This window comes from Hemitrygon akajei, chromosome 9 (genome assembly GCF_048418815.1).
Source record: "Hemitrygon akajei chromosome 9, sHemAka1.3, whole genome shotgun sequence".
Taxonomy (NCBI): Eukaryota; Metazoa; Chordata; class Chondrichthyes; order Myliobatiformes; family Dasyatidae; genus Hemitrygon; species Hemitrygon akajei.
This window is the reverse complement of record NC_133132.1, coordinates 173,814,352-173,838,805: the sequence shown is the minus strand read 5'-3', so window position 1 is coordinate 173,838,805 and position 24,454 is coordinate 173,814,352. Positions and strand designations below refer to the sequence as shown.

At 44.8% G+C, this 24,454-nt stretch overlaps 1 protein-coding gene across 2 annotated transcripts in view; it reads left to right on the top strand.

Annotated features, from left to right (window-relative positions):
• The window catches only part of mms22l (MMS22-like, DNA repair protein), a 251,378-nt gene that overhangs the window by 216,727 nt on the left and 10,197 nt on the right, over positions 1 to 24,454 (top strand). For both annotated transcript variants that reach the window (XM_073057520.1, XM_073057519.1), the window contains exons 19-22: positions 2,735 to 2,894; positions 18,837 to 19,006; positions 20,897 to 21,108; positions 22,791 to 22,960. In XM_073057520.1, coding sequence (XP_072913621.1) covers positions 2,735 to 2,894; positions 18,837 to 19,006; positions 20,897 to 21,108; positions 22,791 to 22,960 — 712 coding nt within the window. The remainder of the gene's footprint in view (positions 1 to 2,734; positions 2,895 to 18,836; positions 19,007 to 20,896; positions 21,109 to 22,790; positions 22,961 to 24,454) is intronic.

Sequence of the window (24,454 nt, the reverse complement as noted above, 5' to 3'; positions counted from 1 at the left end):
GAGGTTGATGTTCTGGAGCATGTTGATATTAAGGGAGAGGAGGTGTTGGAGTTGTTAAAATACATTAGGACGGATAAGTCCCCGGGGCCTGACGGAATATTCCCCAGGCTGCCCCACGAGGCAAGGGAAGAGATTGCTGAACATCTGGCTAGGATCTTTATGTCCTCATTGTCCACGGGAATGGTACTGGAGGATTGGAGGGAGGCGAATGTTGTCCCCTTTTTCAAAAAAGGTAGTAGGGATAGTCCAGGTAATTACAGACCAGTGAGCCTTACGACTGTGGTGTGAAAGCTGTTGGAAAAGATTCTTAGAGATAGGATCTATGGGCATTTAGAGAATCATAGTCTGATCAGGGACAGTCAGCACGGCTTTGTGAAGGGCAGATCATGCCTAACAAGCCTGATAGAGTTCTTTGAGGAGGTGACCAGGCATATAGATGAGGGTGGTGCAGTGGATGTGACCTACATGGATTTTAGTAAGGCATTTGACAAGGTTCCACAAGGTAGGCTTATTCAGAAAGTCAGAAGGCATGGGATCCAGGGAAGTTTGGCCAGGTGGATTCAGAATTGGCTTGCCTGCAGAAGGCAGAGGGTCGTGGTGGAGGGAGTACATTCAGATTGGAGGGTTGTGACTAGTGGTATCCCACAAGGTTCTAAGACCTCTACTTTTTGTGATTTTTATTAACGACCTGGATGTGGGGGTAGAAGGATGGGTTGGCAAGTTTGCAGATGACACAAAGGTTGGTGGTGTTGTAGATAGTAAAGAGGATTGTCGAAGATTGCAGAGAGACATTGATAGGATGCAGAAGTGGGCTGAGAAGTGGCAGATGGAGTTCAACCCGGAGAAGTGTGAGGTGGTACACTTTGGAAGGACAAACTCCAAGGCAGAGTACAAAGTAAATGGCAGGATACTTGGTAGTGTGGAGGAGCAGAGAGATCTGGGGGTACATGTCCACAGATCCCTGAAAGTTGCCTCACAGGTAGATAGGGTAGTTAAGAAAGCTTATGGGGTGTTAGCTTTCATAAGTTGAGGGATAGAGTTTAAGAGACGTGATGTAATGATGCAGCTCTATAAAACTCTAGTTAGGCCACACTTGGAGTACTTTGTCCAGTTCTGGTTGCCTCACTATAGGAAGGATGTGGAAGCATTGGAAAGGGTACAGAGGAGATTTACCAGGATGCTGCCTGGTTTAGAGAGTATGGATTATGATCAGAGATTAAGGGAGCTAGGGCTTTACTCTTTGGAGAGAAGGAGGATGAGATGAGACATGATAGAGGTGTACAAGATATTAAGAGGAATAACAGAGTGGACAGCCAGCGCCTCTTCCCCAGGGCACCACTGCTCAGTACAAGAGGACATGGCTTTAAGGTAAGGGGAGGGAAGTTCAAGGGGGATATTAGAGGAAGGTTTTTCACTCAGAGAGTGGTTGGTGCGTGGAATGCACTGCCTGAGTCAGTGGTGGAGGCAGATACACTAGTGAAGTTTAAGAGACTACTAGACAGGTATATGGAGGAATTTAAGGTGGGGGTTTATATGGGAGGCAGGGTTTGAGGGTCGGCATAACATTGTGGGCCGAAGGGCCTGTAATGTGCTGTACTATTCTATGTTCTATGTAGAAGATCGAGGGCGTGAGAAGTGTCGCTGATGTAGGTAGGAAGGGACTGAGTCAAGGGAAATAGAATGCAGTCGAGATATGAGGACACAAGTTCAGTAGGGAAGAGTAGGCAGAGACAATAGCCTACCCAGATGGTCTGGTGTGTGGATCTTGGGTAGATTAGATTAGATTCAAGTTTGTTGTTGTCGTGTTGAGTACAGATACAAAGCCAAATGAAATGCATTTGGAGGTAGATGTGAGCTGTGCGGGATAAGGGAACTATGAGTTTGGTGACAGTGGTTGGGATCGTAGATGCTGTACCTGGTTTCTTTACTTATTGATACCACATTACTTTCCATCTACTGTTCAGTTTTGTTTATTGCTTATTCTGTATTTTTTTCCTGCTGTAGTCGAAGAGGTAAAATAACATCAATTGAATTCATTAAATGAAGAACAATCTGTAGAAGCAACTTGTTATAGTTCACCCTGCTGTGTTTCGTTAAGAACTGGGTTTAGATTCACAAAGCAATACTGTACAGAAAAGACCTTCCAGCCCATCTTGTCCATGCTGAACTGTCATTTTGCCTATTCCCATTGACCCTATCTGGGACCATAGCTCTCCACACCCCTCCCATCCATGTACTTATCCACACTTCTCTTCAATGACAAAATCAAACCTGCATCCACCACTTGGATGAACAGCTTAAAGTTCCCCCTCATATTCCCTTAAGCATTTCACCTTTCACCTTTCAATTATGACCTCTAGTTCTAGTCTCACTCAACCTCAGTGGAAAGAAGCCTGCTTGCATTTACCTATATCAAATCTCTGTTCATTCTCCTACACTCCAGGGAATGAAGTCCTAACCTATTCAACCTTTCCCTATAACTCTGGTCTGCGAGTCCCAGCAACATCCTTGTAAATTTTATCTGTACTCTCTCAACCTTATTTATATCTTTTCTGTAGGAAGGTGACAAGAACCACACAGAAAATTCCAAATTAGGCCTCACCAACATCTTATTCAACTTCAACACAACATCCCAATTCCTGTACTCAATACTTTGATTTATAAAGGCCAATGTGCCAAATGAGCCGGGTATGTAGTTAGTTCTGACTTGTACTTATTCACAATCTTCCGACAGGCTGTTGGGAAAACTTACAGTCAATTAGAAACCCTAGGAGACAAATCTTCTTTCGCCTCGAAGGCCTTGGAGTATGCAGGTGACATTCTGAAGTATACCAAGCCATATTTAGTGAACAAAGGACCAAGTGAGGGCCTGCAGCTGTTATACTGGGCTGTCGGTAAGTGCCTTTACAGCATGTCTAGTCATTAAGTGTGACTGCTCCTTCAGATATATCTACTTTGCTTTTAAGAAACAAGATATTTTGCCTGAACCCTGAAGTGTAATCCAGCTCAGGGTGGATGAAGGCAACTGGAATTGGACGAGTGGAATGAGGACCTAAGGCAGATCAATGTGGCAGCTACCAGTGAGGCTAATAATTTCTGGTAATGAGAACTGAATCTTGTGGTAGTTTATAGTGTTCATCCTATGCTGTTCGGTTAGCCATTCCACATGGGAAGAGTTCACATACTGTACGAGCAGTGTTATCAATAAAGTTCAGTTGAGTATCTTGCATGTTGGTGCCCTGGTGTGCTCTGCACTATCCCTCAATTTCGAACGCAACTTGGAGTCAGAAGTGGCTGATTATCAATGAATTTGTGCTAGAGACCAAGTGAGATCCCCAACAAGAAAGGATTTATCAGAAACAGAGTCAGGTTTATTATCACCGGCCTGTGACGTGAGATTTGTTAACTTAGCAGCAGCAGTTCAATGCAATTCATAATCTAGAGGAGAAAATAAAATTCTAGAAATTAAAAAAATAATAATAATAAATAAAGAAGTAAATCAATTACAGTGTACGCATATTGAATAGATTTAAAAAACGTGCAAAAAACAGAAATAATGTATATTAAAAAAGTGAGGTAGTGTCCAAAGCTTCAATGTACATTTAGGAATTGGATGGCAGAGGGGAAGAAGCTGTTCCTGAATCGCTGAGTGTGTGCCTTCAGGCTTCTGTACCTCCTACCTGATGGTAACAGTGAGAAAAGGGCATGCCCTGGGTGCTGGAGGTCTTTAATAATGGACACTGCCTTTCTGAGACACCGCTCCCTGAAGATGTCCTGGGTACTTTGTAGGCTAGTACCCAAGATGGAGCTGACTAGATTTACAACCCTCTGAAACTTCTTTCAGTTGTGCAGTAGCCCCTCCATACCAGACAGTGATGCAGCCTGTCAGAATGCTCTCCACAGTACAAATATACAAGGGGTGATTGATAAGTTCGTGGTCTAAGGTAGAAGGAGTCAATTTTAGAGAACCTAGCACATCTATACATAGTCCCCTCCTATATGTACACACTTAGTCCAGCGGTCATGGAGCATACAGATCCCTTCTTTGTAGAAGTGGTCCACAGCAGGGGATATTGATAAGTTCGTGGCCTAAGGTAGAAGGAGTTGAGTTATACAGCTCTCGTTACATGCACATGCAGTTCAACTCTTTGAAAATGCAGAAAGTTTGAAGTTAATAACTCATCTCCTTCTACCTTAGGCCACAAACTTATCAATCACCCCTGCTGTGGACCACTTCTGGAGGTCCAAGACACCGACTTCTACAAAGAAGGGATCCGTATGCTCCACGACCGCTGGACTAAGTGTGTAAATGTAGGAAAAATAAATGTGCTAGCTTTTCTAAAATTGATTCCTTCTACCTTAACTTATCAATCACCCCTCGTAGAAGTTTTTGAGAGTATTTTTTAACATGCCAAATCTCTTCAAACTTCTAATGAAGTATAGCCACTGTCTTGCCTTCTTTATAACTACATCAATATGTTGGGACCAGGTTAGATCCTCAGAGATCTTGACACCCAGGAACTTGAAACTGCTCACTCTCTCCACTTCTGATCCCTCTATGAGGATTGGTACATGTTCCTTCGTCTTACCCTTCCTGAAGTCCACAATCAGCTCTTTCATCTTACTGACATTGAGTGCCAGGATGTTGCTACGACACCACTCAACTACTTTGCATATCTCACTCCTGTACACCCTCTCGTCACCACCTGAGATTCTACCAACAATGATTGTATCATCAGCAAATTTATAGATGGTATTTGAGCTATGTCTAGCCACACAGTCATGTGTATACAGAGAGTTGAGCAGTGGGCTAAGCACACACCCCTGAGGTGTGCCAGTGTTGATCGTCAGCGAAGAGTATATGTTGTCACCAATCCACACAGATTGTGGTCTTCTGGTTAGGAAGTCGAGGATCCAGTTGCAGAGGTAGCTACCCAGGTTCTGCAACTTCCTAATGGATTGTGGGAATGACTATAGTAAAATGCTGTGCTATAACAGTCTGACAGTAAGAGTGTTCTTGTTCACATATATCTATGAAAAATATCAAGAGACTTATCAACAGATCTGCCTGTGTAAGTTGCTAATTGTATTCACCATGAGGCTGTGCTGAGAAAGGGCCAGGGTCGCTAGGCAATGCCTTCTAGCTACATGCGGAAGTGGATAATATTGTGAGCCACTAGCCTGGAGAAGTGCGGAGACACAGACACAACCAGAGAAGTCGGTGAAACTCAGGGAGAGTAAAGAAGACTTTTGTTGTACAAATAAATATAATACTAAACAAACAAACAAACAGGAAAATGGAGCAAATACCTGCAGTACCTACACCTACTTACCTAATAAATCCCAACGTTTTTCTAAACCAGGGACTTTGAGAGAAGGCTCAGATGCTTTGAGTGATTTAGGGTCGCGAGCAATCTCACTCAGGCTCCAGAACATCAAGTAAGCATGGGTGACAAAGCAGATGACATCATGGGTGGGTTAGAACTCACAGATGCTCAGGAAAAGGATACAAAACTGTGCAGGATATGCCCTCATATATGAGAGGGCAAAATTAAACTTCGGAAAATAGGAGTCAACTAAAAAAGTAAATGACTTCATCACAGCACTGTATGCCCTGTCAGACAACTGTGGATGTGGAAATCTGAGAGATGAGCTCATTAGAGACAGGGTTGTTGTTGGGCTACTAGGCACCAAATTGTCAGAGAGACTTCAGTTGCAGGCAAATCTCACACTAGGGACAGCTATTATGGTTCCGTTACAAAATGAGGCAGTGATGTTGAAAATGGACACTGGGACAGATGTCAGAGCCATCCCTGAATTTCTGTTCACAAAACTGGTGAAGAAAATAGACATTACATTGGTTTTGGCAACAAAAAAAGTGTGGCTAGGGAAACATACAGTAGGCTCAGTGTAAAGGGAATGTTTCCATCTGCAGAAATGAGGAACAGTCAAAAGCGGATGTCTGTTTGGTTCAGGATCTCTTCTCACTACTGCTGGGATGACAGCCACCGAGAAGCTGAACCTCATTGCAAGGTTGGATTCGCTAAATTATGTTCAGTGGCAGAAGTACCCAGAGTTGTTTACAGACCCGGAAGTACTGAAAGAAGAGTACCTTATCAACTGAGGCCAGGAGTGATGCCCTACTCTCTGTCCATATGTGATCAGAACATCACAAGGTGAAATCAAGTGGAACAGGTGTGCACTTGTGCAGCTTCGAAGTCCACAGAAGGTAGAGAAATAGAGCAGCCTGATGCTTATGATGAGGACCACTTACTTGAGGTGGATGCACCTGTTCAAGAATCTCCATCCACTCCAACACTCCCAGGAACCTATACCAGATCATGGCATTTATCCGTCCCACCACAGAGATAAATTCCACTGTCTAATAGCTTAGGGCAAGTGAACAAAGAGGCAGAATAATCATCTCACTTTGCTGGAATGTTCAGGTAGTCGATCCTGACTTCCATTAGAATTGGTGATTTTTAAAGAGTTCAAATGTTGAAAATATTTTACAAAGTGAGACTGTTCTTAAAAATTAAGGAAAATGTTATAATGTTAGTAATTCTTCTTTATGCTTATGTAAAGAGCATAAGTTACAAAGTTCCACAGTTTAGGAGCTTCATTCAGAAAAGCTGACCTGTCAATTATCTTTTGAGGGAGATTGTTTAAATTTAAGAGACCTGCAAAAAAACAACTGAGAGCTTGAGCAGGATTATAAAACAAAAGAGATTCTGCAGATGTTGGATATCCTGGTAAGGTCTCAACCCGAAGCATCAACTCTTTATTCCTCTCCTGACCTGCTGTGTACCTCCAGCATTTTGTGAAATGTGTCTTTTTGCAATAACAACCAACGCACTGATAGTCTGCTGGGGCAGCCCACAAGTGTTAGCACACATTTGGGCACCAACATAGCATGCCAACAATGTTCAGCAGAACGATACTAGCAACAACGATAACAGCAAAACTAGCCCCATTTCTCCCTCCCTATGTACATACACAGTCCTCTAACTCTAGGGCAGGCCATTTTCAGCCTGCAGCTTTTCAGACACTCAGCCCTGACTTCCCAAGCAGACTCACAGACACTCACTGAAATTTCTCAGAAGACAGCTAGGGCCTAGTGAGGGTGTGTGAGTCCTAGGGTCTAACCCTAGGATAGTCACCATATCACAACTGATGTGTGGGTCAAATGCAATTGTGCTTGGATCTAAATTTTTACACACAACCCTTTCAACTTATGTAGTGACTTTTGTGTGGTACCTGTTTGAACTTACACAATACAGGCACTCAGGCCCATGACATTGTACTCACCTTTTAACCTTAACGGTTGATAATACATTATGGAAGTTATGTTGCACCTTTACAAAGCTCTAGTTAGGCCATACCTGGAGTATTGAATACGGTACTGGTCACCCTACTATAGGAAGGATGTTGAGGCTTTGGAGAGGGTGCAGAAGAGGTTTACCAGGATGTTGCCTGAATTAGAGGTCATGTGCTATAATAAAAGGTAGACAAACTTGGGGTTGTTTTCTCTAGAGTGCTGGAAGCTGAGAGGAGATCTGATTGAGGTTTATCAGTTTATTAGTGGCCAGATAGAGTAGACAGACGTTCTCTTTTTCCCAGGGTTAATATGTCTAATACCAGAGGGCATGCATTGCAGGTTGAGAAGGAGCTGTGCGGGGCGAGCTTCTTACACAGAGTGGTGGGTGCCTTGAGCATACTGCCTAGGGTAGTGTAGAGGCAGATGCATTAGGGATTTTTAAGAGATGTTTAAATAGGCACATAAATTAAGGAAAATGGAATGATATGGACATTGACCATAAGTCCATAAGATATAGGAGCAGAACTAGGCCATTTGGCCCATCGAGTCTGCTCTGTCATTTCATCATGGCTGATCCATTTCCCTCTCAACCCCAGTCTCCTGCCTTCTCCCTGTAACCATTGTGTAGGCAGAAAGGATTAGTTTAGTTGGCCATTTGAACAACATAGAATAAGAACAGTACAGCCCAGGAACAGGCCTTTTGGTCTACGCTGTTGTGCCAAACCAGCTAAAAAGCAAGCCAAAAACACCCAAGAACTAATCCCTCCTACCAAACGTCTCTTAAAAGCCTCTAATGTATTTGCCTCTATGGCCATACAAGGCAGCGCATTCTAGGCATCCACCACTCGGAGTAAAAATCGTACTCCTCGAATCACCTTGAACCCACCCCCTCTCATCTTCAATTCATGCCCACTGGTATTAGACACTTCAGCCTTGGGAAACAGATACTCCCAGTCTACTCTATCTATGCCTCTCATAATCTTATAAACCTCTATCAAATCTCCACTCAGCCTCCAGCGCACTAGAGAAAAATACCCAAGTTTATCCATCCTCTCATGATAGCACTTGACATCTAAACCATGCAGCATCCTGGTAAACCAATCACAAGCAAGAGAAAATCTGCAGATGCTGGAAACCCAAGCAACACACACAAAATGCTGGAGGAACTCAACAAGTCAGGCAGCATCTATGGAAAAGAATACAGCTGACATTTTGGGCTGAGACCCTTCAGCAGGACTATAGTTAGGCAATATTCCAGATGTGACCTAGTCAGAATTTTATAAAGTTGGAGCATAACCTCTTGACTTTAGAATTCAGTGCCTCGATTAATAAAAGCAAGCATGCCATAAGCCATCTTAACCACCTTATCAACCTGTGAATTGTGTGAACTAAATAAGTCATTATCCCATTATTTATAATGGATTCAAGAATTCACCAACAGCTAACACACACAAAATGCGAGAGGAACTCAGCAGGTCAGGCAGAGTCTATGGAAATGAATAATAAACAGTCAACATTTTGGGCTGAGATTCTTCTTCAGGACTGGAAAGGAAGGGGGAAGGTACCAGAGCAAAAAGGTGGGGGGAGGGGAAGGAGGACAAGCTAGGAGGTGATAGATGAAACCAGGTGGGTGGGGGAGGCATGAAGTAAGAAACTGGGAAGTGATAGGTAGAAATGGTAAAGGTCTGAAGAAGAAGGAATCTGATGGGAGAGTGGCAAAGGGAAGGAGAAGGGGCACCAGGGGAGATGATAGGCAGGTGTAACCACCTTAGTTTAGCAGGAAACTGGGTAACTGCCTTTGTGAGAAAGGCTCAGATGAGTGTGATGGTGCCATTACTATCCTAAACAAGTATTCATTAGTTTGAAGGTACTATTTAGAATAATCAGAAGCATTCTCCTGCAGTTACAAATTGCCACTGCAGGCTATTGTAAATGGTTGAACAGAGATCATTTCACTTTGGTACACAGATCATATCAGCTAATATTACTGACTTTGTTGGAGCTGCTGCACTGTGCTAATGAAATGACCGTCATCTTAAGACAACATTTCACTTTGATCTTCGATCATTAACACCGCTTTGCTGCGGGATGAGACTTCCATCTCAATATGAGAGCTTCCAATTCAGGTTTCCGTCAGGCTGGTGGAGGCTAAAGTGCCAGTGCAACAAAAGGATATTTTCCAAAGATAAAGAAAATTTTCCTTTCTACAAAGAAAGCAAAATGGCCTAATTTACCTTGGACTTTGCATGACCCAACCCATTTCCTTTCAGTTTAATATGTTCTCCCTTATTTGTAAGTAGGTTGACTGGATAATTGTGTTATTTTTAAACTAATAGATTTAAGAAATGTTTTTGTATTATCGATTTTACTGGTGAAGCACGAATGAACATCTTTGGAGTTACGGTAATTGACACACTGCAAGATAGTTCAATGTTAGAGGGCCATTGACAGTATTTAACTGTAAATGCTCACGTCTCCAGGTCCTTTCAAGCCTTGACATACAATTAGAGGTTTAATTGAAAATTGGAATTGAACTACACGATTTAGTGGGCATGGTTACCAAGGAAGGGCAGACTGAATCTGACCAGCATAAGTGCACAAATGAGCGGCAAGTAACACCAGGAAGAAAGCAACTAAACTTCTTTAATTACACAGTAATTAAATCTTCACACACAAAATATATAATTGGTTACTGCAGATGAATACATGTCAATCTATTCAGAATGATAATGAACAAATGAGGAGGTTAGCCGAGGAGGAGAGATTGAGTCACCTGGGACTATACTTGCTGGAATTCAGAGGAACCAGAGGAGACTTAATGAAATCCTGCAAAATAGTGAAGGAGATAAGACAGAGGCAAAAAAGTTGTTTTCACTGGTGAGACTCGAACTAGACTCAAGATATGGGAAAGCACATTTAGGACAGGACAAAACAACCCCCGATACTCTCCAACCCCCTCACGCACAAAGACAGTCGTCCAACTCCAGTGTCCAGGTTTCAGCCAACAGGTTCCAAGTTCCAGACTTCCAATTGATCTTCGGGCTTGGATTATCAGTATCGACCCCCGACTAGCAAATGACGGGATACCAAACTCCAGGTTTGAACCCATTCACACCAACTGACCGGCCCCTATGCCTCCTCCTAACTCCTACTTACATGCACATCTGATCCTCAGACCGACTGATCTAGCGCAGCCCGATATCTGCGGATGTCCTTCCTTACTGGTCTTTGAGTGTGAAGCAGAGGCCTGGAGTCCGGATATCCTTTGTCTCCGTGTCCACGTCACTGGAACAGAGGCCTGGAGTCCGGATATCCTTTGTCTCCGTGTCCACGTCACTGGAACAGAGGCCTGGAGTCCGGATATCCTTTGTCTCCGTGTCCACGTCACTGGAACGGAGGCCTGGACTCCAATTGACTGTTATCTTCATGTCCACATCACTGGAACGGAGGCCTGGACTCCAATTGACCGTTATCTTCATGTCCACATCACTGGAACGGAGGCCTGGACTCCAATTGACCGTTATCTTCATGTCCACATCACTGGAACAGAGGCCTGGAGTCTGGATATCCTTTGTCTCCGTGTCCATGTCACTGGAACAGAGGCCTGGACTCCAGATGATTTGTCTCCACGTCCACGTCACTGGAACAGAGGCCTGGACTCCAGATGATTTGTCTCCATGTCGACGTCACTGGAACAGAGGCCTGGAGTCCGGATATCCTTTGTCTCCGTGTCCACGTCACTGGAACAGAGGCCTGGACTCCAGATGATTTGTCTCCATGTCCACGTCACTGGAACAGAGGCCTGGACTCCAGATGATTTGTCTCCGTGTCCACGTCACTGGAACAGAGGCCTGGAGTCCGGATATCCTTTGTCTCCGTGTCCACGTCACTGGAACAGAGGCCTGGACTCCAGATGATTTGTCTCCATGTCCACATCACTGGAACGGAGGCCTGAACTCCAATTGACCGTTATCTTCATGTCCACATCACTAGAACGGAGGCCTGGACTCTAGTTGACCGTTATCTTCATGTCCACATCACTGGAACGGAGGCCTGGACTCCAATTGACCGTTATCTTCATGTCCACATCACTGGAACGGAGGCCTGAACTCCAGTTGACCGTTATCTTCATGTCCACATCACTGGAACGGAGGCCTGGACTCCAGTTGACCGTTATCTTCATGTCCACATCACTGGAACGGAGGCCTGGACTCCAATTGACCGTTATCTTCATGTCCACATCACTGGAACGGAGGCCTGGACTCCAGATGATTTGTCTCCATGTCCACGTCACTGGAACAGAGGCCTGGACTCCAGATGATTTGTCTCTGTGTCCACGTCACTGGAACGGAGGCCTGGACTCCAGTTGACCGTTATCTTCATGTCCACATCACTGGAACGGAGGCCTGGACTCCAATTGACCGTTATCTTCATGTCCACATCACTGGAACGGAGGCCTGGACTCCAGATGATTTGTCTCCATGTCCACGTCACTGGAACAGAGGCCTGGACTCCAGATGATTTGTCTCTGTGTCCACGTCACTGGAACAGAGGCCTGAACTCCAGTTGACCGTTATCTTCATGTCCACATCACTGGAACGGAGGCTTGGACTCCAATTGACCGTTATCTTCATGTCCACATCACTGGAACGGAGGCCTGGACTCCAGTTGACCGTTATCTTCATGTCCACATCACTGGAACAGAGGCCTGGACTCCAATTGACCTTTATCTTCATGTCCACATCACTGGAACGGAGGCCTGAACTCCAGTTGACCGTTATCTTCATGTCCACATCACTGGAACGGAGGCCTGGACTCCAGATGATTTGTCTCCATGTCCACGTCACTGGAACAGAGGCCTGGACTCCAGATGATTTGTCTCTGTGTCCACGTCACTGGAACGGAGGCCTGGACTCCAGTTGACCGTTATCTTCATGTCCACATCACTGGAACGGAGGCCTGGACTCCAATTGACCGTTATCTTCATGTCCACATCACTGGAACGGAGGCCTGGACTCCAGATGATTTGTCTCCATGTCCACGTCACTGGAACAGAGGCCTGGACTCCAGATGATTTGTCTCTGTGTCCACGTCACTGGAACAGAGGCCTGAACTCCAGTTGACCGTTATCTTCATGTCCACATCACTGGAACGGAGGCCTGGACTCCAATTGACCGTTATCTTCATGTCCACATCACTGGAACGGAGGCCTGGACTCCAGTTGACCGTTATCTTCATGTCCACATCACTGGAACAGAGGCCTGGACTCCAATTGACCGTTATCTTCATGTCCACATTACTGGAACGGAGGCCTGAACTCCAGTTGACCGTTATCTTCATGTCCACATCACTGGAACGGAGGCCTGGACTCCAGTTGACCGTTATCTTCATGTCCACATCACTGGAACGGAGGCCTGGACTCCAGTTGACCGTTATCTTCATGTCCACATCACTGGAACGGAGGCCTGAACTCCAGTTGACCGTTATCTTCATGTCCACATCACTGGAACGGAGGCCTGGACTCCAATTGACCGTTATCTTCATGTCCACATCACTGGAACGGAGGCCTGAACTCCAGTTGACCGTTATCTTCATGTCCACATCACTGGAACGGAGGCCTGGACTCCAGTTGACCGTTATCTTCATGTCCACATCACTGGAACGGAGGCCTGAACTCCAATTGACCGTTATCTTCATGTCCACATCACTGGAACGGAGGCCTGGACTCCAGATGATTTGTCTCCATGTCCACGTCACTGGAACAGAGGCCTGGACTCCAGATGATTTGTCTCTGTGTCCACGTCACTGGAACGGAGGCCTGGACTCCAATTGACCGTTATCTTCATGTCCACGTCACTGGAACGGAGGCCTGGACTCCAATTGACCATTATCTTCATGTCCACATCACTGGAACGGAGGCCTGGACTCCAGATGATTTGTCTCCATGTCCACGTCACTGGAACAGAGGCCTGGACTCCAGATGATTTGTCTCTGTGTCCACATCACTGGAACAGAGGCCTGAACTCCAGTTGACCGTTATCTTCATGTCCACATCACTGGAACGGAGGCCTGAACTCCAGTTGACCGTTATCTTCATGTCCACATCACTGGAACGGAGGCCTGGACTCCAGTTGACCGTTATCTTCATGTCCACATCACTGGAACGGAGGCCTGGACTCCAATTGACCGTTATCTTCATGTCCACATCACTGGAACGGAGGCCTGGACTCCAATTGACCGTTATCTTCACGTCCACATCACTGGAACGGAGGCCTGAACTCCAGTTGACCGTTATCTTCATGTCCACATCACTGGAACGGAGGCCTGGACTCCAGTTGACCGTTATCTTCATGTCCACATCACTGGAACGGAGGCCTGGACTCCAATTGACCGTTATCTTCATGTCCACATCACTGGAACGGAGGCCTGGACTCCAGATGATTTGTCTCCATGTCCACGTCACTGGAACAGAGGCCTGGACTCCAGATGATTTGTCTCTGTGTCCACATCACTGGAACAGAGGCCTGAACTCCAGTTGACCGTTATCTTCATGTCCACATCACTGGAACGGAGGCCTGGACTCCAGTTGACCGTTATCTTCATGTCCACATCACTGGAACGGAGGCCTGGACTCCAATTGACCGTTATCTTCATGTCCACATCACTGGAACGGAGGCCTGGACTCCAGATGATTTATCTCCATGTCCACGTCACTGGAACAGAGGCCTGAACTCCAGTTGACCGTTATCTTCATGTCCACATCACTGGAACGGAGGCCTGGACTCCAATTGACCGTTATCTTCATGTCCACATCACTGGAACGGAGGCCTGGACTCCAGTTGACCGTTATCTTCATGTCCACATCACTGGAACGGAGGCCTGGACTCCAATTGACCGTTATCTTCATGTCCACATCACTGGAACGGAGGCCTGAACTCCAGTTGACCGTTATCTTCATGTCCACATCACTGGAACGGAGGCCTGGACTCCAATTGACCGTTATCTTCATGTCCACATCACTGGAACGGAGGCCTGGACTCCAGTTGACCGTTATCTTCATGTCCACATCACTGGAACGGAGGCCTGGACTCCAGTTGACCGTTATCTTCATGTCCACATCACTGGAACGGAGGCCTGGACTCCAATTGACCGTTATCTTCATGTCCACATCACTGGAACGGAGGCCTGGACTCCAGATGATTTGTCTCCATGTCCACGTCACTGGAACAGAGGCCTGGACTCCAGATGATTTGTCTCTGTGTCCACATCACTGGAACAGAGGCCTGAACTCCAGTTGACCGTTATCTTCATGTCCACATCACTGGAACGGAGGCCTGGACTCCAGTTGACCGTTATCTTCATGTCCACATCACTGGAACGGAGGCCTGGACTCCAATTGACCGTTATCTTCATGTCCACATCACTGGAACGGAGGCCTGGACTCCAGATGATTTGTCTCCATGTCCACGTCACTGGAACAGAGGCCTGAACTCCAGTTGACCGTTATCTTCATGTCCACATCACTGGAACGGAGGCCTGGACTCCAATTGACCGTTATCTTCATGTCCACATCACTGGAACGGAGGCCTGGACTCCAGTTGACCGTTATCTTCATGTCCACATCACTGGAACGGAGGCCTGGACTCCAATTGACCGTTATCTTCATGTCCACATCACTGGAACGGAGGCCTGAACTCCAGTTGACCGTTATCTTCATGTCCACATCACTGGAACGGAGGCCTGGACTCCAATTGACCGTTATCTTCATGTCCACATCACTGGAACGGAGGCCTGGACTCCAGTTGACCGTTATCTTCATGTCCACATCACTGGAACGGAGGCCTGGACTCCAGTTGACCATTATCTTCATGTCCACATCACTGGAACGGAGGCCTGGACTCCAGTTGACCGTTATCTTCATGTCCACATCACTGGAATGGAGGCCTGGACTCCACTTGACCATCATCACCATGTCCACGTCACTGGAATGGAGGCTTGGACTCCAAATGTCCGCTCATTACACATCATCGTCACTGGCCTACGAGTGCGGAGCAGTAACCTGACTTCAAACTCCCCTACATCCCTGTCCCTGAACTCAGTTATGACCTCTAACTGCCCCACATCCTTGTCCCCAAACCTTAATCTGATCTCGTGACAGCATAATTGAGCTTTGACCAGCAACCAATGTGCATTTTGAATTGATTAGCAAAAGCAAATTAAAGGAGGGCAGGGCAAACGCAGTGTCCATCGTCTGAGTGGACAGATTCAGAATGGTGATCTTGAGTCTTTAGATCTTAGAGACTTCAGTTAGAGGACAATCATTGCCTCTCATTATCTTGTACACCTCTATCAGGTCACCTTCCATCCTCCATCACTGCAAGGAGAAAAGTAAGAGAAAGTTCAGTTAGAGAAAGTAAGGAGGCATGGGATCTAAGGGGACATTGCTTTGTGGATACGGAATTGCCTTGCCCACAGAAAGCAAAGAGTGGTTGTAGATGGGTCATATTCTGCATGGAGGTCGGTCACTGGTCCCAGAGAAGTGCCTCTGGGATCTGTTCTGAGACCCTTACTCTTTGTGATTTTTATAAATGACCTGGATGAGGAAGTGGAGGGATGGGTTAGTAAATTTGCTGATGACACAAAGGTTGGGGGTGTTGTGGATAGTGTGGAGGGTTGTCAGAGGTTACAGCAGGACATCAATAGGATGCAAAACTAGGCTGAGAAGTGGCAGATGGAGTTCAATCCAGTTAAGTGTGAGGTGGTTCAATTTGGTAGGTCAAATATGATGGCAGAATATAGTATTAATGGTAAGTCTCTTGGCAGTGTGAAGGATCAGAGGGATCTTGGGGTCTGAGTCCATAGGACACTCAAAGCTGCTGCTCAGGTTGATTCTGTGGTTAAAAAGGCATACGGTGCATTGGTCTTCATCAAACATGGGATTGAGTTTAAGAGCCGAGACATAATGTTACAGCTATATAGGAATCTGGTTAGACCCCACGGAGTACTGTGCTCAATTCTGGTCACCTTACTGTAGGAATGATGTGGAAACTATAGAAAGGATGCAGAGGAGATTTACAAGGATGTTGCTTGGATTGGGGAGCATGCCCTAAGAGAATAGGTTGAGTGAAGTCGGCCTTTTCTCCTTGGAGCGAAGGAGGATGAGAGGTGACCTGATGGAGGTGTAGAAGATAATGAGAGGCATTGACTGTGTGGATAGTCAGAGGCTTTTTCCCAGGGCGGAAATGGCTAGCATTAGAGGGCATAGTTTTAAGGTGCTTGAAAGTAGGTCCAGAGGAGATGTCAGGGGTAAGTTTTTTATGCAGAGAGTGGTGAATGCGTGCAATGGGCTGCCAGTGGCGGTGGTGGAGGCGGAAATGATAGGGTCTTTTAAGAGACTCATGGACAGGTACATGGAACTTAGAAAAATAGAGGGCTATGGGTAAGCCTAAGGTAGCTCTAAGATAAGGACATGTTCGGCACAGCTTGTGGACCGAAGGCCCTGTATTGTGCTGTAGGTTTTCTTTGTTTCTAGAGAAAGCAAAGAAAAGGTCAAGGTTAAGTTTTTTCCTTCTGTTCTTTCTATCTGGTCAGTTAGGTCAGTAGAGATGCCAGGCAGTATAGTGGACTGCTCCTCTGTGGGATGTGGGAAGGCTTGGAGGCCCCCAGTGTCCCTGACCACTACATCCAGTTGTAGCTTCTAACAAAGAGTGTTAAGGAGTTGGAGCTGGAACTGGATGAACTCCAAATCATTTGGGAGGCTGAGGGGTGATAGATAGGACAATTAGGGAGGTAGTTACACCCAAGGTGCAAGACAAAGGAAACAGGGTGACAGTCAGGAAGGAGAAAGGCATTAAGGAACCAGTGCAGAGTACCCCTTTAGCCATCCCCTTTGGCAACAGATTTTTGTCTGCCATGCGATTTAAATATTGAGCATTTAATTCAATGTTGTTTGTTTATTTTCTGGATCTTCTGTGCGCTAATACGAAAATGTAGTGAAGCGTGGAGATATGTATTATCCAAAGACAAGCAACATCTGCCCAGATGTTATTTCTGAGGTTTAGACATGGTGGTGTTGCCAGTGATGAACATGAACAGCTCACGTCAAGCAGGCTTTTGCAGTGCAAAAGTCTTAGCCACATTTATATAGCTAGGGTACCTTAGACTTTTGCATAATACCCTATTTGCCAATGCGGAGCAGAGAGCTAGTTTGTTAATCTGGCAGGAGCAAAGGATGCTGGGAATGACAAGGGTGGAGCGCCGTGGGAGAGGTTTGCAACAGGTGGCAGAGAGGGAGTGCCAGGGGCAGGAGAGCTGACATCGGTGTAGACACAGCCAGACCTGAGATACCAGGCAAGGTCATTTGATTCCCAACCATTGGTTTATTGATCATTCCAGAACGTCTCTCTGGTGCTTCCCTCTCCCTCCACTCTCCCATCCCCTTTTCCCAACCAGGATTCCCCTCTCCCAATCTCCTTCCCAATCTCAGTCCTCAATAGAGACCAATATCTGAATCAGGTTTATCATCACTCACATATGTCATGATTTTTTTTAACAGCAGCAGGACAGCGCAATACATAAACTTACTACAGTGCTGTGCAAAAGTCTCAGGCTCCCTAGCTATATCATCATTATCATTCTGTGCCATGTTGTATGACGTGGGCGATGATCTCATTTGGCAATTTTTCTACAGATTTTTTTACAATATGGATGACCCCTGCAATGATCGATGCTCTTCAGAGATTGTCTGTCTGGCGTCAGCGGACACATAACCAGGACTTGTGCTATGCACCGGCTGCTCTTACGACCATCCACCACCTGCTCCCATAGTTTCACGTGACCGTGATCAGGGGCCGAACAGGTGCCTGTGGGTGACCTGCAGACTAGTGGAAGAAAGGAGCACCTTACACCTCCTTTGATAGAGATGTATCTCCAGCCCGCTACACCCTAGCAAAAGACGTTTGCACAGTACTGTATCTGTTGAGAAACCCTAAACACTTAGAAAGCCTGAGTAATCCTCACTCATCAGAGTTTGTTGTACGACTAACCTGAAATGAGAACTCTTGTTCAAAAAACTGGGAATCCAAATATGTAATACCATTTCAAACCAGCAGCAGAGGCAATAAGAAGAATGCAATTAGGTTGTAAAGTGGAGTTCAAACAATGTACAGAACTGTCACTGAGCCAGATTTCTGACAAGTTAATAAATAATCTTTAATAAAATTCTCTAAAATGTCTTAGCAATTTTCAAAGGAGATGAAATAATCCCACTACAGCCACATCACCTAACGAAATTTTATGTAGATACAGTCAGACTGTGTATATCACAGTTACGTGTATATTGTGTTTAATAGGATTGTTTTTATATTTATATTTATTGTGTTTTTATTGTGTACTTTATGCTTATTGTGTTTTTTATGCTACATCGGATCCAGAGTAACAATCGTTTTGTTCGCCTTTACGGTTGTGTACCGAAGAACAACAAAAAAGCAAACTTAAATCTTGATTTTTTTCTTTGCAGGCTGCATTGTCAAGCACTGGGCTCTGATACTGGCCACTTTAAAGTCTCAACCATTCTTGTTCCGGATTATTGATCGTCTGTTATTGCCACATACGCTGTTTCAGCAGGGAACAGAACTGCCCCCAGCACTGCTATCTGCCATTCGAGATAACTTGCCATTATATCTACAAGTAAGCACCATCACACCACGGTTACCTTCAGGATGACCTGAGAGCTTTTTCAACAGATGCCCTTTTCATATTCCGTTTATTTATGTTGATGGCATTCTGAGTGCTCATGTTTTTTTTAAAAAATCTTAGAATCTCCTTTGTGCTGTGAATTTGTCAGAACTGTGGTGCCAGGTCAGGATGGACAGAGTCCAAACAATGGGGTGTTCCTCCTTTTCCTAAAAATAGAACCAGTGTTTCTTCAGTGTAGGGCAGGGATTGGGGGAAGCAGAACTGGTGCTTTGGTTAAACAGCTTGTTTTCCAAATGTTAATTCCCATTTTCTGTCCTCATCTCCAGCCAGACTTCCAACTCTGACCTTGGCTTCATTCTTTCTTGATTTGAGTCACTGTGAAGGCATAAAGTTACCATCAATTACAAAAGTGAAATAGTATGAAAAATAAATAAATAATGAAATAAAGTTGTAAACATCATCCATCATCAAGGACCCCCATCGCACCGGACACACCCTCTTCTCATTGCTGCCATTAGGGAGGAAGAACAAGAGCCTGAAGCATGCACTCACTGATTCAGGGAGGTATGGTAGTGTTGATGGGTTCATGACCCATTTAGAAAACTGATGATGGAGAGGAAGAAGCTGTTCCTAAATCATAGAGACTCTAGGCTCCTGTAGTAATGAGAAGAGGGCATGTCCCAGATGATGAGGTTCCGTCATGATGGATTGATGGGCGCTGCCTTCTTGAGACACTGCTTGTTGTTGAACATTACAGCAGAAATCAGGTCCTTCAGCCCATAAGGTTGTGCTGACCTTTTAACCTACTCCAAAATCAATCTCACTCTTCCTCCCTACATAACCCACCATTTTCCTTTCATCCATGTGTCATTCCAAGAGTCTCCAAAATGTTTCTAATGTATCTGCCCGTCATCACTATGTGTTCCAAAACCCATCACTATATGCTAGGTTTAGATCAGCCATGTGATCTCCTGGACCAGTTTTCGATAGCCTGGATGGGTCGGAGAGGAATTTTCCAGATTTTTTCTCCTCAATTGGCAACTCGGTTTTTTCCCCGGGTGATCACATGGGTTTGGGCGGGATGAATAATAAAATAAAATGGGCGGCATGGTGCCCTGTTGGTTGGCACTGTTGCCTTGTGGGATTCGGTGAAAACTAGAGTTAAGATTGGATCAGCCATGATCTTGTTGAATGGCGGAGCAGGCTTGAGGGGCCGATTGGCCTACTCCTGCTCCTATCTCTTATGTTCTTATGTATGTGTAAAACAAACTTATCTCTGACATCCCTCCCCTTCCCCCAATACTTACCTCCAGTTTCCTCTAGTCACCTTAAAATTATGCACCCTCTTGTATTAGACTTTTCTGCACCATCCATGCCTCTTACCATCTTGTACACCTCTGTCAAGTTACCTCTCATCTTCCTTCACCCCAAAGAGAAAAGCACAGCCTCTCTGAACCTATAAGTAATACTTTCTAATCCAGGCATCATCCTGGTGAATCTCCTCTGCACGCTCTCTCTTTCTTTGCATTATTTGCCCATTTTTCTCATTTATGGCAATTTTATGCCTTTGCACTGTACTGCCGCAGAACGGTTTCACATTATACAAGTCAGTGATAATGAATCTGGGTTTTTATAGTCTGTCTATCTGTAGTTTTTCATAAATTCTATTGTATTTTTTAATTTTCCTATAAATGCCTGCAAGAAAACGAATCTCAAGGTAGTGCAGTGTATGGTAACATACTGTACATGTGCCGTGATAATAAATTTACTTTGATTTTGATCTTGGAGATGCCCTCAATAACTAGCGGATTCACTTTAAAGACTTAAGGAAAATAAGTTGTTAAAATAGATGAACTGAGTGACATTTTTTTCCTGTTTCAGGGTTTAGCAGCTATAGTTGGACACGCAACAGTTCAGGTTGCATATGTTAAGCAGCAACTCCGAAGTATAATTCTCAAGTACTTTGATCGCTTCCTTCCACCATCTACTACTGGGTCAGGCGTCGTCAGTCACCCGTTATTAATAGCACTTCGTGAGTCAACCCCAGTGGCTCACCAACTGTTGCTGCGGAAAGCTGTTGTTCTGGTCATAAGGTAAGAGATTCTTGGGCCTCAAGGACTTATGGGGAGATCTCTTTGAAACTTATTGAATGTTTCACACCTTGAAAGAGTGGATGTGAAGATGATGTTTCCTATAGTGGTGAGTCTAAGAACAGATGGCCTCAATAGATTCCTGGAACAGGGCACAGCCTTAGAATTGAAAGGCATCCATTTAGAACAGAGATGACGAGGAATTTATTTAGCCAGAGGGCAGTGAATCTGTGAAATTCATTGCCATGGACAGTTGTGGATGCAAAACTGGGCTGAGAAGTAGCAGAGGGAGGTGTATAAGATGATGAGAGGTATTGATCGTGTGTACAGTCAAAGGCTTTTTCCCAGGGCTGAAATGGCTAACACGAGAGGGCATAGTTTTAAGGTGCTTGGAAGTAAGTACAGAGGAGATGTCAGGGGTAAGTTTTTTACACAGAGAGTGGTGAGTGTGTGGAATAGGCTGCCAACGACAGTGGTGGGGGCGGATACAACAGGGTCTTTTAAGAGACTCCTAGACAGATACATGGAGCTTAGAAAAATAGAGGGCTACGGGGAACCCTTGGTCATTTCTAAAGTAAGTACATGTTCAGCACAGCATTGTGAGCCGAAGGGCCTGTATTGTGCTGTAGGTTTTCTGTGGTTCTAAATGCATTTATTATCGATAGAATCTCTGAAATGCATCGCAAATTTCATGCACCAGAATACTTTTGCCACAACTAGTTTTGATGTTCATTTTGGATTCGAAAGCATATGAGCTGCTGTTCTAAGGATTCTGTCCCTTGGGAAAGTTGTTTTTAATTATTCAATGCAAATTTACGAGACAAACAGCTGATATCACATATGGGAATTTCAAGTGTAGAGCTTCGTACGCGAAGTGCTAGAGGACCTCAGTAGGTCAGGCAGCATCTGTGATAATGAATTAACAGTCAGAATTTTGGGCTGAGACTAGCGTTTTGTGTCTGTTGCTCTGGATTTCCTGCGTCTGCAGAATCTCTTGTTTTTAAGTATAGACCATGCTCGCTTCTCACTGCTGCCATCAGGAAGTAGATATAGGATCCTCAGGACCCACCAGCAACAGTCTCAGGAACAGTTATTACCCCTCAACCATCAGGCTCTGAACCAGAGGGGATAACATCACACAATTTCACTTACCCCATCACTAAATTGTTCCCACAACCCATGGACGTGCTTTCAAGGACTCTTCATCCAGTTCTCGATATCTATTGCCTATTTACTTATTATTGCGATTCTATTTTATTTTTCTCTTATGTGTTTGCAGTTTGGTCTCTTTTGCATATTGATTGTCCATCTTTGTTGTGGCTGGTTTTTCATTGATTTTATTGTGTTTCTTTGTAATTACTGTGAATGCATACAAGTAAATGAGTTTCATGGTCGTATATGGTGCCGTATATGTACTTTGATAATAAGTGTACTTTGAACTTTGAAATGCAGGTATCTGCTTCAAAGATTAACATTAATTTGATAAACCACCTTTTTTCCTTGACAATTTGTGTTCTGCAGGCTATAGCGGAGCTTTAACAATAAATATTCACCATTGTCACTATCTAATTCTGCTCTATGTAACTATTTACAAATTACACAAGTTTACAGTGTTACTACTTATAGTGCATTTGAATGGTTTCTGCAGCTTCTGAACTTATTCTCACCCATTACTCTCCCTCCAGTGAAAGCTACATGCAGTTCAGAAGTCATGCTCCTCCTCCTCGCTTAGCAGCAGTCTTGTCCTTCCTTCTTGATCTTTTACAAAGAAACCAAAACAGTGACACAGCCAGTGAGGCTCAGCTGCTCCTGCCTACAGTGCTGAAATGTCTAATGTTGGTTAACGAACCACAAGGTGAGTCTCCTCATTACTTCCTTGTGGTTGAAAAATATAACATTTCTGTTTGCTTGTTTATTTATCTCCTAATAAGGCTTCTAAGACTATTTGTGGCAGCAATGCAGTGCAAGATTTTGAAAATTATTTTGGAAATAATTCGGAAGATGTGTAGATCAGGTGGTTGATGGTTGGGTTGAGTTGTTTTCCGATCTTGGCAATTTACTTGCAAGTGTTTTGTCACCATATGAGGAGACGTCATCAGTGTGTTGTTGATTGTGCTGTGTCCTCTGAATGCTTGGCCTTAATGTACTTTTCAAGGATCAGTGAATATCAACTGGCTGTAAGGCCACATGACCAACTCTCCCGAGTCTCTACTTGTGGAGATTGAGAGGGGACCAAGTTCGACTGGGCATCAGTGAAAGTCGTGGCACAAGAGAATTCGCGGCATGCAAGAGAATTCCTAGAGGCGTGGTCCTTTGAGAACAATTCAGTCAACAAACACTAGACCTCAATCCTATTTATGAGCCGATGCAGGCAAAATTCTAGACCAGCATACACAATGTTTGCCACACTGCCAATCAGTGATGAAATTTCCTCCACACATTGTGTTTATGAAATGATGTCCAGTCAGTTGATTGAAAAGTATTTAAAGGCCAAGCATTCAGAGGACACACCACATTCAACAGCGCATTGAAGATGTCTCCTCACATGGTGATGAAACATTTGCAAGTAAATTGCCAAGATTGGAAAAAATTTATTTGCTTGTTTATTTACTTATTAATTAGGATATAATGTGGAATAGGTCCTTTCAGCCCTTTTTTATTTATTTATGGGATTTGGCATTGCCTGCCAAGCCAGCATTTATTGCCCATCCCTATTTGCCCTTGAGAAGGTGGTGATGAGCACCCTTCTTGAACTGCTGGAATCCCCGAGGTGTAGGTACACCCACAGTGCTGTTAGGGAGGGAATTCCGTGATTTTGACCCAGCGGCAATGAAGGACCGGCGATATGTTTCCAAATGAGGGTGGTGAGTCACTTGGAGGGGGATTTCCAAGTGGTGGTGCTCCCAGGTATCTGCTGTTCTTGTCCTTCTAGATGGTAGTGGTCGTGGGTCTGAGAGGAGCTGCCTTAGGAACTTTGGTGTGTTGTTGCAGTGCAACTTGTAGATAGTACACACTGCTGCAACTGTTCATCGATGGTGGAGGGATTGGATGCTTGTGGAAGGGGTACCAATCACGTTGGCTGCCCACTGGGGATTCCGTGATGGTGATGCCACTGAATGTCAAGGGGATGATGGTTAGAGCCTCTCTTGTTGGACATAATAGACAATAGACAGTAGGGGGCAGGAGTAGGCCATTTGGCCCTTCTAGCCAGCACCACCATTCACTGTGATCATGGCTGATCATGATCAATGGTCAATGCCTGGCACTTGCTTGGCTCAAATGTTACTTAGCCCAAGCCTAGATATTGTCCATGTCCTGCTGCATTTGAATATGAACTGCTTCCCTACCT